This window comes from Maniola jurtina, chromosome 8 (assembly GCF_905333055.1).
Source record: "Maniola jurtina chromosome 8, ilManJurt1.1, whole genome shotgun sequence".
NCBI classification, from domain to species: domain Eukaryota; kingdom Metazoa; phylum Arthropoda; class Insecta; order Lepidoptera; family Nymphalidae; genus Maniola; species Maniola jurtina.
The window spans coordinates 759,659-778,621 of NC_060036.1; the positions used below are offsets into that span (position 1 = coordinate 759,659).

Below are 18,963 nucleotides of genomic sequence, written 5' to 3' on the forward strand. Positions count from 1 at the left end.
GAAGTCGCGGGCATCAGCTAGTTTTATTTAAATCAACCAAATCTTGCTTGAAATATCTCATATTAAATTTGAATTATTACGCAATACGCACATTGTTTTAGAATTACTGATAACGAATTCAGCTAATACGATTATACGCGTGGCTTTTCAGCTTAGTAGATCAAAATTTAGATATATGATTTTGTTCTGTTTACTTTGGTAATATTATCTTCTAAAGCAAATCCCCAACAAAAACATTAATAAAATACTTTAGAATAGATGATTCGCGTGGATTCAGATCTTTAAAAATCTCGTGGTCTCTTTCATTACTTCATTCATCAAAAACTCTTTCATTATCCAGTATAAAAGTAGCCTATGTGTCTCCCAGAAGCAAGCTATCTCTGAACCATATTTCATAAAAATTGGTTAACGGATGGGCCCTTAGGAATTCCGTGGGAACTCTATGATTTGCCGAAATAAAAAGTAGCCTGTGTCCGTCCTTAGGATGTAAACTAAATAGGGTCCCGTTGGTACCCTTCGGGCACGGAACTCTGGAACAGGGGTTTCAATTTCTTGGGAGGACAAAAAGAATGACCCCAATTTGTAAAAAGAACTGCGACGGCAAATTAGAGAAATAACTTCGAGATAACGATATTTTAAATTAAACTAATTCCTTCCAGACACCGCTTCCATCGGGGGGGATGTAAATTTTTCTTAAATTATAAATCAAATGTTAGCGCCCGACGCCCACCCTCAAGACCTACGGAAAAATTCCTCGTCTCTAAAGATTTATACCTAAATGGTTACTATATAAAAAGGCCGCCTTTTAAAACGTCGCTTAACCGATTTATACGAAAGGTACCGCGGTAGCTTGCGTCCCAGTAATTAACATAGGCAACTTTTTATCCCGGAAAATCAAACAGTTCCCACGGGATCTTTAAAAACCTAAATTCACGCGGACGAAGTTAGTTAGCTCTAGTTAATAATTAATCACCCTTTCCACTTAACACATACAATGATTCTGCTTCATTACCCTTGCAAATTCCTTCGCGTGTCTAATATCATGAAGAGTACGATTTCGATTTACAATTTTTATTATTTTATAGTATATTTTACAGATGATAATAACGTACTCTCCGAGGTACGAAGGAAACGAAGAGGCCATATTTGGACTTTCAAAATAGGTCACCCAACCAGTTACCGCTTGGGTTCACGTTACTTACCCAGTGAAATCGAGTGATATGCGGTCTTGTGCAAAATGCAACAAATGTGAGTGTGATATTTTAACCTATTTATCTCGTGAAACTCACGGGACATCGTGAAAGTTAGTTCAGAAAGACACAGGATAAAAAGTTTGAAAACAAAAGGTCCCAAGTGTGACCCAACGCTAAAAAGGCCAGCTTCTCTCTAAACGATGATTTATTCTCAAAGTCATGCGATATAACTAAAAATATTCTCTAACTTTTCTGGATTTAGTTGAGAGTACAGTCCACTGTTTTGTTTCGCGCTCTGATAAAATGAGGACTTAGTTTCGGCAACACAGATCTGTTATTTTGGCTTGCTTAGAAAGGACTTGTCAAAGTTCAAAAGTTTTATATTTTTTAACACAGATGCTTTTGACTGTTTTTTCCTTACCTACTTTGGGGCTTAAATTATATATGTACGACATGTACGAGTACATGTCTCTTTTTAGGGTTCCGTACCAGATGAGTGCCAACGAGGCCCTATTACTAAGCCTCCGCTGTCCATCCGTTCGTCTGGCAGCGGGCTGTATCTCATGAACCGGAATAGCTTTAGAGTTAAAAAAAATTACAGAGTGTGTAATTTCTATTGCCACTATAACAACAAAAATTTCAAAATGGCTGACATGCAAATTAAAAAAAGTATAAAAAGTATAGAGCAGTAGTACATATATCAATTATTATTACGTCAAAAAACTGCGATGTTAAAATTCTTAAGTTTCACACAGATGATTCGCGGGTAAAACCGATTCGTCGTTGTTATGTCCACAGCTGGGCATGGGTCTCTTGCAGAGATCACAGGAGCCGCCTAGATTTAGCAGCTCCCTGTGACTCATTTGATGTCATATTCTGTCCACCTAGTGTGGGGTTTTTTAACGCTTCGCTTCCCGGTCCAAGGTCACCATTCCAGTACCTTAAGACCTCAATGTATATCGGTTTTTCAAACTATGAGCTTTCCCCATCACCCACTGAATTACTCTGAGCTTTCTTATGAGGGCCATAGTTAGCAACATTTGTCACTTTAGCTTTCAAAAAAATATTGCATAAGGCATGTGCAATACCTTTTTAAAAGCTAAAAGTATACGGTGTAGCTATTAATCCACCAAATATTTTATTTTCTACAGTAAAACAATAATCAAAATGTACAATTGTTTTACTTACGTACACAATCCGTGAGGGTCAATTGTATTGTTTGTTTAGGATTGTATATCAACTGAATTTGGGATTTTAAAAAAATGTTATTTTTACCCTTTTTTGATATGTTATTCATACAGGATATAACTTGTTGGAGGGGACCTTCTTGATAGAAAATTGACAACAAATACTGGGTTATATTTTACGCAATAATAGCCTAGTGGTTAAAACTTCCATCTTCTATTTGTCGAGGCCGGAGTTCGATCCCTGACACGCACTCTAACTTTTTGGAGCTATGTGCGTGTACCTATTAAGCAATTAAATATACATTGTGAGGAAACCTACATTTCTGAGAGTTTTCCAGTGCGTGAAGCTAAACGTGGTGAATTATAACTTGAGCATGTCTCATTCTGAGAGAAGACCCGGGTTTAGTTGTTAAGTTAGATGTTAAGTTTAACTGTAATATTTTCAAATGATTTAATTACAACAAAAAATAAGATAGTTATTAATTTCACCTTAAATTTTTTCGATTGGTTTACAAAATAAATCACCAATAGTTATCGTACGAGCCTAAAATATGAGCGAATCGACTGCCCTGTCAAGATGTGGAGAGCCCTTGGAGCGAAGGGTCTTATTATGTTCCCGGTATTGTTTTATCCGGGGATTTATTTGGGCTATTTTATTCGGCCTTCCGCAATGTTATTATTTTCTTTTCCCTGTCATCCACTGTAATCCAAATTCTATTTGGCTGTTTGTTAGGCAGCATAATTGTTTCCGTCATTTAACTTGGATTGCCGTAATTAATCCAGTCCATATTTGACTAATTTAGAGCCAATAAAAGATTGATTTGATTTGAATACATATTTTCTAAAAGATTCAAGATTTGAGACCCTATTCTGAATGTATTTGGGAGAATTATAACTTCATCAGTTGCATTATTAACCTAAAGTGTTGTTTTTATACCTACTAAAGGTGTATTTTCTTGACTGAGATGGTTCGTGGGGTTAGGTATGGGTTACAGAAAGGTAACAGTCGTGAATTATTTTATACAAAATATGTCATCGGTGTGTAATCGGTATGTATCGATATGTTATCGGTGTGTCTAAATAAAACGGTATTCTTAATTCTCAATCTCATAAAAACAAACGGTCATAGTTACTATTTGTTGCTTATCGCTTGTTTAATTAATAACAGGTCTGATCTTGCTTATAATAATCATGAAAACAATAGTTTATAATTATATACACTTTATTTCAATACTTATAATCTTAAAATAGTTTATATTAAGCCTACAAAATTGCCTTTCTATGATTTCATTGTTATCTATAGTATCATTGTTTTGAGTTAAGATTGCCTTTACTCGTAGGGGCCTCGTTTTGTCTAGTTTTTTCAAAAAATTCCTTAGCATCATCATCCGTTTCGATTATTTTCTTCGCTTCTGCTGAATCTATCAGAGGTGCTTCACCGTGGAATGTTGTTTCGGTGTAAATGCGGTTGATTTTTCTCATCGTGCCATGGAACTGTTGAAAACCAATTAAATTATTTCTTAGACTTACATTGGAATTTTAAATTAAGGAGCCCTAACTTTGATAATTTATACAAGTGCACGTAATCTGAGAGTAAAACATGAAATACAAAATAATGACGAATACCATAACAACTAGATAGGAACACAAAAAGTGGGACAAAGTGACATTTCTATTATGAATTAATAGCCTATTATGAATTTCTATTATGAAGTAATATAAAAAATAATTCAAAAAAATAAAAATAAGTATACCAAGTCAGCTATGAAAAGTCTAAAAATAGAGGGCACACAAAAAAATTGATTAATTAAAAAAAATGTTGATAAGATGATAATTATGTTATTGATGCCTACAATAATAGTAAGGAATGCCAATATAAAGAATACAAGAAAATTTTAAATTAACTTTAAAAATTAAGGTTATAGTAACAAGTCCAACAAAAAAAGGATGGTTAACTAAAACGTACCTTATCCCAAATGGACATGTTAAAGCCATAGTTGCAGTGGAAGAACTGATGATGCTCGTCATGGAACTCAGCGTCAGGCTGCCAGGGTTGCCACCACTGCCCCTTGAAGTTGATGCCGGAGTGGTCGATGATGCCGTGGTAGTAGTTGTACAGGGCTACCGCGTAGAAAGGCACTGGAAATATTGAAAAACAAAAATTTATGTTTAATGATTATTTATGTTTTATCTATCTTTGGTTCTCACCAAAGATAGATAAAAAAAGTGTGTAGCAGTTTTTTCACCCGACTACGGCAAAGCTAAAAGAAAGGAAGGGATTTTATTCGTCTATGTATGTACTATGGTACCTATGTAATATGTACAATGTACATATTATGTATGTAGGTTTGTATTTATATGTGTATGACGAACGAGGTGTCAATCGATTCGTTATTATGGTCCGGGTGACATAGGCTATATTTTATACGAAAGAAATCGACCTGACGGATGTTACGTCCAAGTAAGTGGGGGCCTCCAAAATTATTTTTATTATAGTAGACAGAAGTAGTAGATTCACTCTGCGATTCAAAAGCACTTTACATGTAAAAGTTTGTTTGAATTAAAAATCTTTCTATTTCAATAAAATAACAAATTTGATTATAAACGTACTCCAATGCACTGGGATGGTGAACAAAGGCAGGCACATAGTGAGCTGGACGTGCATGATCTCCACGGGGTGGATGGCGGTGACGGAGAAGGCGGTGGGCTGCTTGTACTTGTGGTGCAGCTTGTGGAAGTGCTTGTACAGCCACGGCGTGTGGTACAGCCGGTGGATGATGTACGTTGTGTAGTCCTGGAATCAATGTTACATATTACTAGACTAGCTGATGCCCGCAGCTTCGCCCGCGTGGATTGGTCAGATCCCCTGCAGCATCAGGATTGAGGAGTTAGACTCAAAATTTTTTATGAAACAATGTCGCGAAGTTCCTCTATCGATCAAAAAAGAAATGACGCAAATCGGTTCAGAAATCTCGGAGATTTCGGTGTACATAGGTAGAAAAACACAACTCCCTTTTTGAAAGTCGGTTTAAAAAGTAGCCTATGTTACTCCCTGGTCAATTCTCTACTTGTCTGTGAAAACCCCGTCAAAGTCGGTCCAGCCGTTCCGAAGATTAGCCTTTTCAAACAAACAGACAGACAGACAGACAGACAAAAATTTTAAAAACGTGTGATTCAGTGTTGGTGTCGTTCAAATAACCATATGAGCTTAATATGAGGTAGTTATTTCGAAATTACAGACAGACACTCCAATTTTATTTATTAGTATAGATATTGTACAGTATTGCGCAGTGTCATACCGGCTTATACAAGGAAACAAAAGCCTAATTTGCTATAATCCGCTTAACCAAACAGCCATACGCACCACCACATAAAGCCTGTTTGGTGGCTGACTTTTCCTGCGTGTTTAACAATGGGAGGGCGGCCGGTGCATGTCGCATGCTGCATGTTGCACCATACAGATTTGTTCGGTTTAGCGGATTATAGCAAATTAAGCTTTTGGTTCTTTGTATATCATGGACTTCCGCAAAATAACGCCTGCTTCTGTACTACATTTTATACCGGCTTCCCACGGTTCGTGATATTGCGAAGGAACGCATACTAGCTCACACCAACGCACCATAAGAAGAGTATAGTCAGTGGTAGCGCAGAACACTCGTCGTCGTCCGAGCCCTGTGTGTGGTGCGTGACTGTCTGTGTTCACCGGCCGTGCGCGACAATATCCGCAGAATCACACACCGTGGGAAGTCAGTATTATTGGTCGATTGAGAGACGTGAGGCATGCAGGTTTCCGAGATGCTTTCATCGTTTTCACCGTGAAAGCATTATATTTAATTGCTTAAAATGTACATAACTCCAAAATTTAGAAATGCGTGCCCGGAATCGAACACCTGACCTCCCTAATAGGCGAGTATAATATACCAAGGTTCAATATTAACCATATAAATAAAGATGACAGGAAACTGCGCGAAGAACCAGAGCCACCCGTACTCATTGAACTGGTAGTAGACCGTGGAAGGGTTCCCGTTGTAGATGTAGCAGGCGAGGAAAGCGGAGAAGGAGCCCGTGATGAAGAGGGACACGACTCCTATCATGATCTCGTGGCGCTCCAGTTCCGGGGAGAGCCACTTCTTGGGCTGGATCTTCCACTCGTGCGCCAAGTGCCTTCTGCGGACGTAGAAGTACCACTGGAAAGAAGAGAATTATTTATTGTGTAATACAAGTGTAAATTAAAAATGTATAACACCCCCGACAAGTGAAGGTTACAGTAACTAGAAAAGAGCTGATAACTTTCAAACGGCTGAACCGATTTTCTTGGATTATAGCTAAGAAGACTCTCGATCAAGCCACCTTTCAAACCATAAAAAAACTAAATTAAAATCATTCATTAGTTTTGGAGCTACGATGCCACAGACAGATACACAGATATACCTACACGTCAAACTTATAACACCCCTCTTTTTGGGTCGGGGATTAAAAACTGCTTTTATGCAGCTTCACGTTAAATGGTACTAAAGGTATATCTACACTTTTGGTGTGGAGACCTTGGAACCGTGAGGCCCGGGAGCTCAAGATTTTTAGAGGAGGAAAACCGGTCAAGTGCGAGTCAGGCCTTGCTCTTTTAGGGTTCCGTACATAATTATTATGAACACCATATTATTTTGAATGTATGAAATATTTCCTTTCCGAGCTAGAATATTGCAGTAAACCGTGAAAGAATAACTAAAAAAATGTCCGTTTGTTTTGGTCACAGCTTACAAAGTATTATATAAATCGCTGTTTTCAATCTTTGTTGTTTAAATACAGTAATATGGTACATAATACACTGAAATTTTATATTCCTAACTAGTTTAGTTTTTGAGATAGCCCCCATCACAAAAAATGGTCTAAAACTGACAACTTGACGGCCCCCCATTTCTTTATTTTTTAATATAAAAATAAACCAAAAATATATTTCTGCTCTACTCAATGAGTTCTAAACAATGATGCTAGGGTATAAAACCCGGCTCCTTTTTCATGTGGGGAGCCCCCCTGAAAAATAATTCAATTGAGTTTAAGTTTTTAGTTCAATATTTGGTTTTGGGTCAACGTTCTGCACCAAATACCAAAATTTCAGGTTTGTTACTCATTTCGTCTATGAGCTAGAGACCTGTGTGGCTGTGACACGCGGCCAGACAAACAGACAGCAGAGTGACATTAATAGGGCTCCGCTTTTACCCTTTGAGTACGGAAGGGTTATTGAGTCGTATCGTCATTGAATTATGGCTGCTTATTTTACTGTGGATCCCTAAAATTCTGCTAAAGTGCGCGTTAAGTTTACTTCACTTGTTATAGCCGTGAAGACCTCTAGGCATTTCCAGCAACTAACAATTAACGAACTTTTTGCTTTGCCGCGTTATCTAACAGAAATTACTCAGAAAATTAGTTACCTAGTAGGTACCAACTCCTATTAAAAATTAGGTTAAAGGTGTAATCCATTAAGTTTATTGCGCCGAAATACAAACAAGTTCATATTTTTTAAACTCTACATTTAATTGAGGAAAACACACCAAAAAATAAATGAAAATTTGTTTTAACTTAAACGGTTTTATTGTTATGAAACGAAATAATGACGTAGGTTAATGTATAAGAAGCTAAAAAATAATAAATTATTCCTACGACTTAACATCTATATCTATACTAATATTATAAATGCGAAAGTGTCTGTCTGTCTGTCTGCTACCTTTTCACGGCCCAACAGTTTAACCGATTCTGATGGGTACAGAGTTACTTTATACCCCGGGGACGGACGGACATAGTCTACTTTTTATCCCGGAAAATCAAAGAGTTCCCACGGGATTCCTAAAGACCCATCCGCTCAAACGATTTTTATGAAAGGTACCGAGGTAGCTGGCGTCCGTGTTATTGATATAGACAACTATTTATGCCGGAAAACTAAACAGTTCTCACGGGATCTTCAAAAACCTACATCCACGTGGACGAAGTCGCGGGCATCCTCTAGTTTTGAATAAGTACGGAATACTTTTGTATTGGATAAATCATTATTATAACATGTAAATGAGGTATGTATAGTCCGTACAAAATGACTTCTCACGCGGCATTCTAACTCTATCGATCGACTGTAATATCAAAAGTACGACCTTTAAAATAAGGACTTAAATCGTACTTTTGACATGATATTTGACACATAAAGTTAAAATGGTGTGTGAGAACTAATTTTCTACGCATTATAGTACCAAATAGTTAGTGCCATAGACTCTTTCCTTGTCTCTGCTACTTGACAAAAGTTCACATAAGTTTTTTATGAGTTCATTTCTGCGATCAGGTTTTTTCAGGGTTGTCACATTGGACTTTTAAACAAATTAATTAAGTCGTCATATCTCCCACGGGTATCATTTGCTACGAGACTCGTTACGTTTTTGGTACATCTTACACATCGTCGGTCAGGTCCTCAGCATGCCGGGATGTTACGGACATAATCTAACACCTTGTATAAAGTAAAAGAAGTTTAATTTATTGTGAAGTCAAACAGCCATTAAGATTCTAATTAAGATTTTATACGACTAAAGTGGAATTCAGAGGAGGCTTAATTAATTCAAGCTGTTAGTAAATAGAACAAAGTAACCAGTTTAATTTTCAGCTCTTTTTTTACCCCTTCGCAAGTTTAAAGTACCTGTTCAAATTATACTTACCTATACATTAAGCTTATTAAAGAGTATTTAAATTATTATTAACTTTTTTAGCTTAATTATAAAAGGCATATATTATTATTATAAGAATAAAGGCCATTCGTTTCCTGATATTATGTTCGTAAAAGATTTCGGAGCCTCCCAATACGTGCTGAAGCTGGTCACTAAAGAGGTTTTAGTAAGTAGGTAAAAACCAATATAAACCGATTTTTTCTGAAGGATAGTACCCCTCACCCATTAATGGGAAAAAAATGTCAAGTGCGAGTCGGAGTCGCACACGAAAGGTTCCGTACCATTGTACAAGATTTTTAATTTTTTTTAAATTTTCATGGCGGCCATTTTGAAATTTTTATTAATTGTTGTTTTGATGGCAAAAGAAATACACATTCTGTGAAAATCAACTAGGTTTTACGGTTATGAGATATAGCCCGCTGACAGACGGATAAACGGACGGACTGGTTTGGTGATTGGTGCGTACTCTTCACGTACGAAAAGGCCTCTCTCCGTCACTTACTCCATACAATCGTAGGCCCAATTTCATTTGAATATTAAGCAACCAAAGTCCATGACATTTTGCAGACATATTCTAGAAACTAATATCTGTGCCTGTGATGTTTTAGATTTTTTTTCAAATATGTAGTTTTAAAATTACGGAGGCTCAAAGATTTGTATGTGAATTTTTAAGACCGCGTAACTTTGAAACCGAATATTTTAACGGAAATCTGGAAAACCACAGGCATAGATATAAGTTCCCTTCCCGGAACGTTTCTACAAAATTCCATTGCGTATGATTGGTTAGTATTCAAATGGGAGACGAACTACGTTTGTATGGAGCGAGTGACGGAGAGACCCCTCTTAAAACTTACGTGTAAGAATCCGCCAATAGCGAAGTAAGTCCCATACGACACGACATGCGCCGAGATGAAGATGACGGGGAAGTTCTCCATCTTCAGGTTCTCTGACGTGAACAGCTTGTAGATCTCCTCTGTGGTCATGTTGCGGTCGCTCTGCGTGTGACCGAAGATCTGTTTGAGAGCTGTCACTAGGATCACCACCCATTCTCCTGAAAAAAAGGTTAAAAAAAAATTTACTTACATAATTTTTTTATTAACCCCCGACCCAAATAGTCCCCCTGGCTATAAGTTTGACGTGTGTATCCGTGTATCTGTCTGTGGCATCGTAGCTCCTAAACGAATGGACCGATTTTAATTTATTTTTATTTGTTTCAAAGGTGGCTTGATAAAAAGTGTTCTTAGCTATAATCGAAGAAAATCGGTTAAGCCGTTTGAAAGTTATCAGCTCTTTTCTAGTTTTCTTATAGAGGTTTTTGTATCGAGGGTTTTTTTTTTAATTTTAAGTTATATAATTATACTTTTATTACTTCTGAATCGTCAATCGTCAAATGCAACTATCACTGTGTTTTTTTTAGTAAAAAATATCGAGCTAACAAGCAGGCGGGTCATCTGATGTTAAGCGATTACCGCCGCCCATAAACATTTGCAGTACCAGAGGAACCGCCAATGAGTTTCAGGAATTTGTTGGTCCACCCCTTGAATAACCCCATGTTGTTTTCTAATAGTTCTGGTTATTAGTAAAAAAAGCCAACAACTCCTGAGGATGTTAAATGTTGGTGTATGGATTGTAGGGATTAAATGAGATATTTTCGCCTACGTTTGGTAGAATTCAAGTCTTGAAAGTCGAAACACGTTTACGTTGAAGTAAAATAAGCCTATTCACTGTCATATTTGAAAAAACGAACCAGTGGTAGATGTATTTGACGATACAAAAGTATTTAAGTAAAAAAAATATTCAAATTAAAAAATTTCTGTTCTATTCTATTCAAAAGTTACACCTAAGGCGCATCGCATACGGGCAGAATTGAGTGGAACTGGGGTGTGGCGTCTTTCTTGATGACACCCCAAACCGCGGTCACTATTCTAGCATTTTATGACTCCAACGTCTATCTCGTACCTACCTTACTTCAAACCTTATTTTTCAAAACCCATTAACCTATAGGTATTATCATAAACATCAGTACTCCTCACTCCGTTTGTATGCGCTGGCCCTAAGGCTCCAATGTACGGTAACCTCTGAATAAATATAATCCACTTTTCCCTTTGTGATCTTTATTAATAGGAGATTAATTACACATTCAGGAACAACTCAGTAACTTTCCGTTGTATGTATAATCATGATGTTTGAAAACCTTACGCTGGCTTCCTCATTAAAAATTATCTTGTACGAATTTCCTTGTTAAACCACAAGTCATGAAATTAATCCTCAATATTAATAAAAACCTGGCCAAGTGCGAGGCAGCTCTCTCTTTTAGGGTTCCGGACATAATTTAAGAACAATTTTTTAACTTAATATTTTAGGTTTGCTAGACATCGCAACAAACCGTGAAAGAAAACCCCAAAAATGTGTTTTTTGTTTTGGTCACAGTATAGAAATTACTCCATGAATCGTTTTTTTCAGTATTTGTTGTTTAAATACAGTATACGATACATAATATACATACTTGTTTAGTTTTTGAGATAGATCCCGTCACCAAAATGGTCTGAAACTGACTATTTTGACGAACCCTTATTTCTTTATTTTTTAAGATAAAAATAATAAAATATTTCATCGTACTCTACTCCATGAGCTCTAGACAATAACATCCTACATGCAAGGTTAAGAAATTAAAAAAAAAATTGGCTCCTTTCTCATGGCAACCCTCCTGCAAAATAATTTATTTAAATTTCTAAGTCAATTTTCGGTTTTGGGTCACCGTTCAACACCAATCACATGCCATTTCAATTTTTAACTCATTTCGTCTACGCGCTAAAGACCCGTGACGCGCAGACAGACAACAGAGTGACGATAATAGAGCTCCGTTTTACCGTTTGGGTACAGAACCCTAAAAATCTACTTCGATTTTTTTTTATATATATAAAATGACAAGCAGACTGACTGGCTGACTAATCTATCAACGCAGAGCTCAAACTACCGGATGGATCGGGCTGAAATTCAGCATGCAGATAGCTATTATGACGTAGTCATCCGCTAAAAAAGGATTTTTGAAAATAATAGGGGTTTGAAATTTGTGTAGTCCACGCGGACGAAGTCGTGAGCTAGTGTAGTTGAATATATAAAAATAGCGAGCACACGAGCAAGTGGTTCACCTGATGTTAAGTGATAACCGCCGCCCGTGAACATTAGATATTAATTTGTTACGACTTTCGATACACATTCCGAACAGATAAGTATTGTATGTAGATATTATGTAACAATGTATGTTAATAATTACGGCCACTAATTACACAGATTAGGTACACCCACAAGGATACAAATTCAATAAAAATATTCTCAGTTCATCATCATCATCATCATCATCATCATCATTGTCAACCGATAGACGTCCATTGCTGGGCATAGGTCTCTTGTAGGGACTTCCACACGCCACGGTCTTGCGCCGCCGCCATCCAGCGGCTCCTTGCAACTCGTTTGATGTCGTCTGTCCACCTAGTGGGGGTCTTGTAACACTGTGCTATCCGGTGCAAGGTAAGCGCGAGGTGTCATTCAGCACCTTGGTAGTTCGTTTCGACTTTTTTACCCGACTGCGGCAAAGCTAAAGGGAAGGGTTATGATTTTAGCAGTTTATGTATGTATGTAAGTATGTTTGTATCCAGATTCTGTGTTCCACCGTAGTGCCTATACTATTTGGCCGATTTTGATAAATGAGTTGTCAATTGATTCGTTGTAAAGGTCCGGGTTACATAGGCTATATTTTATACGAAAAAAATTGACCTAACGGTCTCCCAAATTATTTTTTCCTTTTGTATCGAGTGGGGTGTCAAATGAAAGAAGAGAAAAACTGAGCGCATAATATATATAAATGTACAATAACATTAAAATATACCAAGCGACAGAAAAACAATTTTACTCTAATATTTCAGCGTTTAGCCGGGTTTTAGTTTTCAACTGTATTCCTGTTTAATAGATTGAGTATGCACTGTCAGAAACCAAATACAAAAATTGCTCCTTCAGTACAGTATAGAAATTCAATATTACAAAATTCAATATTAGAGCAAAGCATCGCCTATTAATGCATATTTCCGCTTTATAAACGGGAGTTACATTTTAAAACGAGCTGGAACATTTCCTTTTAGTGGCTTTTCCGTGTTTAGTCAGCGGGTGTTCGTGCCAAATAAAATTTTGCGATATTCCCGCGATAATTCAATAAGCAGAATTTAAACGACCAGTTTCCCGTTTGCAATAAGTACGTAGAATATTAATTGAAAATTATTTGGAACTAGAGGATGCCCGCGACTTCGTCCGCGTGGAAGTAGGTTTTTGAAGATCCCGTGAGAACTGTTTGGTTTTCCGGGATAAAAAATTGTCTATGTCAATAACATGGACGCAAGCTACCTCGGTACCTTTCATACAAATCGGTTGAACGGATGGGTCTTCAGGAATCCCGTGGGAACTCTTTGATTTTCCGGAATAAAAAGTTCCCCGGAATATAAGCTAGCTCTGTACTTTCGTCAGAATTGGTTAAACTGTTGGGCCGTGAAAAGGTAGCAGACAGACAGACACACTTTCGCATTTATAATATTGGTATAGAAAGAAGTATAGAAGATTAAAATTTAAATGGAAAAGAAATAGTGTAATCACAATATATTAAAAAAAAAGTCATCTGGTCGTTTTTGGCCCATAAGTTATTAAGACCTCCCTGACACAGAAGTAAGCTCTGTCGACTTATTAGTGGGAGGTCTCGGGTTCTATTCCCGGCAGAATTTGGAATTTTATAATTTCTAAATCACTGGTCTTGCCTGGTAGGAGGCTTTGGCTCTGGTTACCTACCTACCGGCAAAGCCCGCTAAGCGGTTTAGCGTTCCGGTACGATGCCTGTAGAAACCAAAGGGGTATGAGTTTGATAAAAACAGCCATACCTCTTCCAGGTCGATTATGGAATAAGCAAAACAAGCAGACAGGTTGTGGTGTTCTACAAGTAAAATAAATACTTAAGTAAATTTAGTATTGCTGGCAATGTAAATTGATTGATGTAATGCTAGATGATTTTGTATTTTGTAAACGGTAGGTACTGTACGTATAATATGGTCTGCAAAATAAATAATTTGAATTTGACCCTAAGAGGGTTAAATGGGCAATGAAAAGTGATCCCATCATATCTAAATAAAATAAAACTTTCGTCTATCTAAATAAAATTTTAAAAAATTAAAACTTTCGTTCTGATTAAAATTCAGACAATGTATGTTCAAAGTCAATGTAATTTTATCTTCATGATGATTAAATGAAGATTAAATTCTAAATCAGTGTCACGTAGCCTACCATTACATTGTGAATTGTTGAAGAAAGCAACTTCCATTTTGATTTTTTTCTATAAACCCTTTATCAATAATACCTACTGATAATAATATTGAATGTTCATTGAAAATAGAAGCAGCTGCGTAGATAGGTACAATAAATTTGATCTGTATATATAGCCTTTAACATAAAAGTTAAATTTCTAAATCCTACAAGTAGAATTTGGAATAACAATGATAATTGAAGTAAAGTAATCGTAATGATTTAGGTACATAGTACTTGTAGGTATTTTGTTATTCCAAAGTTTATTTCAATGACTGTAGTATTTTGCGATTCCAAAGTTTGTTTCGTAAATCCATACTAATATTATAATTACGAAGTGTGTGTGTCTGTCAGTTATGTTTTCTCGATTCATGACAAAAGATATTATAACTGTAGAAAATAATGATGCGGTATAAGGAAGTAGGATTGTCTAAACGGAATTTGGCAGTAATTCAGGAGCTGGAGAACAAAACGGTATATTTTTTACGCATCTGATGAAGACACTTTTTTAACCCCCGACCCAAAAAGAGGGGGTTAAAAAAGTCTGTGTATCTGTGTATCTGTCTGTGGCATCGTAGCTCTTAAACTAATGAACCGATTTTAATTTTATTTTATTTTTTTGTTTGAAAGGTGGCTTAATCGAGAGTATTCTTAGCTATAATCTAAGAAAATCGGTTCAGCCGTTTGAAAGTTAACAGCTCTTTTCTCGTTACTGTCAGCTGTTTTCTAGTTACCTTCACTTGTCGGGGGTGTTATAAATTTTTAATTTACACTTGTTCTTTAATCCAGACGTTTTTGGCGCACCAAATACAAATCTGATCTCATTTTTCAAACAAAACGACCTAAAACTGTAAAATAGTGTCAAGTCCATGATTTTGAACACTGAATACAACTTGACTAAGTTTAAGCAAAACAGCTTAAAACCAGCGAATTCATGTCTTTGCTTAAAATGGGCTTAAAATTGAGTCTAAAGTTCGTGCTTTCGAAAGAACGGTAATGCTGTAGTACCCAAATGCTAAATTGCATACCAGCGCGTCTTTAGAGTATCTAAACCTGAAGCCTCCAACCAGACCAGCCGGGCGATTCAGAACACTCGATTCGGTAAGTTACCGTTCGAGACGTAGGTACTCTTCATTGAAAAATACGTCTTATCGAACGATAACTTACCGAATCGAGTGTTCTGAATCGCCCGGCAGACTATAGACAATATTGAAATTTTAATCCCAAAATGGCCCTGGTGGGAATAGAGAACATTATAGCTAGCGGGAAAATTAGCGGGGACAACGGGACAAGTATTTGATAATTTGATTCGAATCGCGCTGTCCCCGTTAACGGGTACACGGCTGCGGGTACAACGGGACTACACCAAAAACTCAAGCCGGTATACCATTGCTACAAAAATTTCAGACACTAACCTCTCAAAGTTGAGCCGAATGTGAAAACCGCAAATGTAGCGATAAACGTGCTTATAAACTCAGGTAGCCTCTCGAAGAACTTCTCCAGAGGTTCCGCATACTTCTCGATCCATTTCACCCCATCCGTCAGAGGGTCCCAGTATTTAGCTTTTGTTTCTTCCACGTTTTCTTCAATACCTTCTTTGGGTTGAGTGGTTCCATTGCTTTTACTACTTTTCCGAGTTTCTGTCATCCTAGAATGTTGAAAACATTTTAAAAATAGTATGCGGGTGATTTTTAACCCCCGACCCAAAAAGAAGGGTGTTATAAGTTTGACGTGTGTATCTGTGTATCTGTCTGTGGCATCGTAGTTCCTAAACTAATGAACCGATTTTAATTTAGTTTTTTTTTTTGTTTGAAAGGTGGCTTGATCGAAAGTGTTCTTAGCTATTAATCATAAAATTTCGGTTCAGCTCTTTGAAAGTTATCAGCTCTTTTCTAGTTACTGTAACCTTCATTTATCGGGGATGTTATAAATTTTTAATTTACTTGTTACAATAATTAGATAAGACTAATTTTAAGTTTTATTGTAACACTAGCTTATTTCCGTGACTTCTTCGGCGTGGACTGCACAAATTTCGAACCCCTATTTTACCCCTTTAGGGGTCGAATTTTCAAAAATCCTTTCTTAGCGGATGCCTACGTCATAATAGCTATTTGCATGCCGAATTCCAGTCCGATCCGTCCAACACATCGATGGTCCAGTAGCTTAAGCTGTGCTTTGATAGATCAGTCAGTCAGTCAGCTTTACTTTTATATTGTAACACTAGCTGATGCCCGCAGCTTCGCCCGCGTGGATTGGTCAGATCCCCTGCAGCATCAGGATTGAGGAGTTGGACTCCAAATTTTTTATGAAACAATGTCGCAAAGTTCCTCTATCGATTAAAAAAGAAATGACGCAAATCGGTTCAGAAATCTCGGAGATTTCGGTGTACATAGGTAGAAAAACACAACTCCCTTTTTGAAAGTCGGTTAAAAAAGTAGCCTATTTTACGCCCTGGTCAATCCTCTACTTGCCTGTGAAAGTCCCGTCAAAATCGGTTCAGCCGTTCCAAAGATTAGCCTTTTCAAACAGACAGACAGACAGACAGACAGACAGACAGACAAAAATTTTAAAAACGTGTGATTCAGTTATGGTATCGTTCAAATAACCATATGAGCTTAATATGAGGTAGTTATTTCGAAATTACAGACAGACACTCCAATTTTATTTATTAGTATAGATGTTCAAAAAAATTGCTGAATAAAAAAACCAATAACATTATTAATAGACGTCATGTTTATATTAAATGTCGTATAGAGTTTGTGCTCATGGATGAGCAAAACAGCAGATATAAAACGCACGAGAGTAGCAGAGATAGTGCTCTACCTACAAATCGTAACCAAATGTCGTATTATCAAAGGTTCGTCAGGTCTGTCAATCCGCACATGGCCAGTGCAGCGAGGTGGACTATGGCAAACCCCTTCTAATTCTGAGAGGAGACCTGTACTCAGTAGTGGGCCAGCAATGATGATGGTGATGATGAAATATTCATAAACACAATATAATACGAATTATAAACTTAGACCCTCTTACTATTACATCTGATAGTAAAGAAGAAGACCCATCAGAAAAACTCCGTTTAAGTAGAGTTCTTTGTAACGAATGTGATTTATCACATAATCGATCATTCACGTCCTGCGGTCTAACTTGGCTATCCAATCAAAAGTTAAATTTAACGGACAATAGTAAAATTGATCGTTACATTTTATGTCCCGATCAAGATTCTTCACATTATAAGAATGTCTCATCTACTAAGTGCATTAATATACTTAAATGTTCATATTAGAAAAGCAATTTTGTTAAATGGGGAAAAATCTCATCCGTAAAACCAAATTTGGACACTCCCTTACGCATAATATTATGTACTACTTATTTTACTTTCTAACAAGTACCTATAAATTAAAAATTTATAAAACCCTCGACAAGTGAAGGTTACAGTAATTAGAAAAGAGCTGATAACTTTCAAACGGCTGAACCGATTTTCTAAGATTATAGCTAAGAACACTCTCGATCAAGCCACCTTTCAGACAAAAAAAACTAAATTAAAATCGGTTCATTAGTTTAGGAGCTACTATGCCTCGGACAGATACACAGATACACACGTCAAAATCATAACACCCCTCTTTTTGTTCGGGGGTTAAAAACTAAATAAAAGAAGAACTTGAAGAGATAAGTGCTTCCATGTCCACTTTTTCTTTATTTTCCTCTTTATTGTTACAAATTTCTGGTACAAATAAAATAAATAAATAAAAATCTTACACCTTACCAATTTCTAAGCTTATGTTTTATTTTTAAACAAGCGTATGCCCACGATTTCGTCCGCGTGGACTACACAAATTCCAAACCCTCTTTTACCCCCTTAGGGGTTGAATATTCAAAAATCCTTTCTAAGCGGATGCCTCCATCACAATAAATACAGGCATGCCAAAGTCCAGCTCGATCCGTCCGTAGGTCAGTCAGTCAGTTTTACCTTTTATATATATTTAGAAGTTGCACCTGTCAATTTCAAGGTGTGGATTTCAAAATTCGGTTTTTGGTTTTTGATTTATTACTATTACTGATCGAAGTGTTTTCTTGACATTCCTTGTTACATCCCTGTAAACTTTATTTGTTTAGGTAATCAAAATTTAAGTAAATAGTACCTTATTCACTAAAGTCAGTCTCCGTAAACATGAAAGCACAACTTATTTCACTTAATTTACATTTGCAAATGATTGGCGAAGGTCACGAGATCTTGTACCTAAAATAAAAATGTAGTCCAAGAGATGATTAGTGTTTCGTTCAAGTGTTTAATACCGCATGTAACAATAAAACAACAGCTTTTTATTTATTTATTTAGAAAACTATATTGCACACACACATTACAAGAAGACAGTACAAGAAAAATTATTTTATTTTTATTAATCAGGTTTGCTAGCGATTTTTATGTAAAATCATTTCAAAGCAAATACCAACTTCATGCTACACTATTATATAATTATGCTATACTAATAGTAAATTTGTAAAGTAGATTTGTAAACTAACCCAAATTCGCAATAAAAATAA

At 36.6% G+C, this 18,963-nt stretch overlaps 1 protein-coding gene across 1 annotated transcript; it reads right to left on the reverse strand.

Moving 5' to 3' along the window:
- Window positions 1-3,665: 3,665 nt before the first annotated feature.
- Window positions 3,666-18,606, reverse strand: LOC123867877 (probable Delta(7)-sterol 5(6)-desaturase). Its single transcript, XM_045910188.1, has 7 exons — window positions 18,561-18,606; window positions 15,837-16,069; window positions 9,936-10,132; window positions 6,319-6,567; window positions 4,991-5,174; window positions 4,347-4,519; window positions 3,666-3,874 (listed from the first exon to the last, which is right to left on the reverse strand). The coding sequence occupies exons 2-7, from the start codon at window positions 16,066-16,068 to the stop codon at window positions 3,686-3,688; spliced, it is 1,224 nt and encodes a 407-aa protein (XP_045766144.1). The 5' UTR covers window position 16,069; window positions 18,561-18,606; the 3' UTR covers window positions 3,666-3,685.
- Window positions 18,607-18,963: the final 357 nt, after the last annotated feature.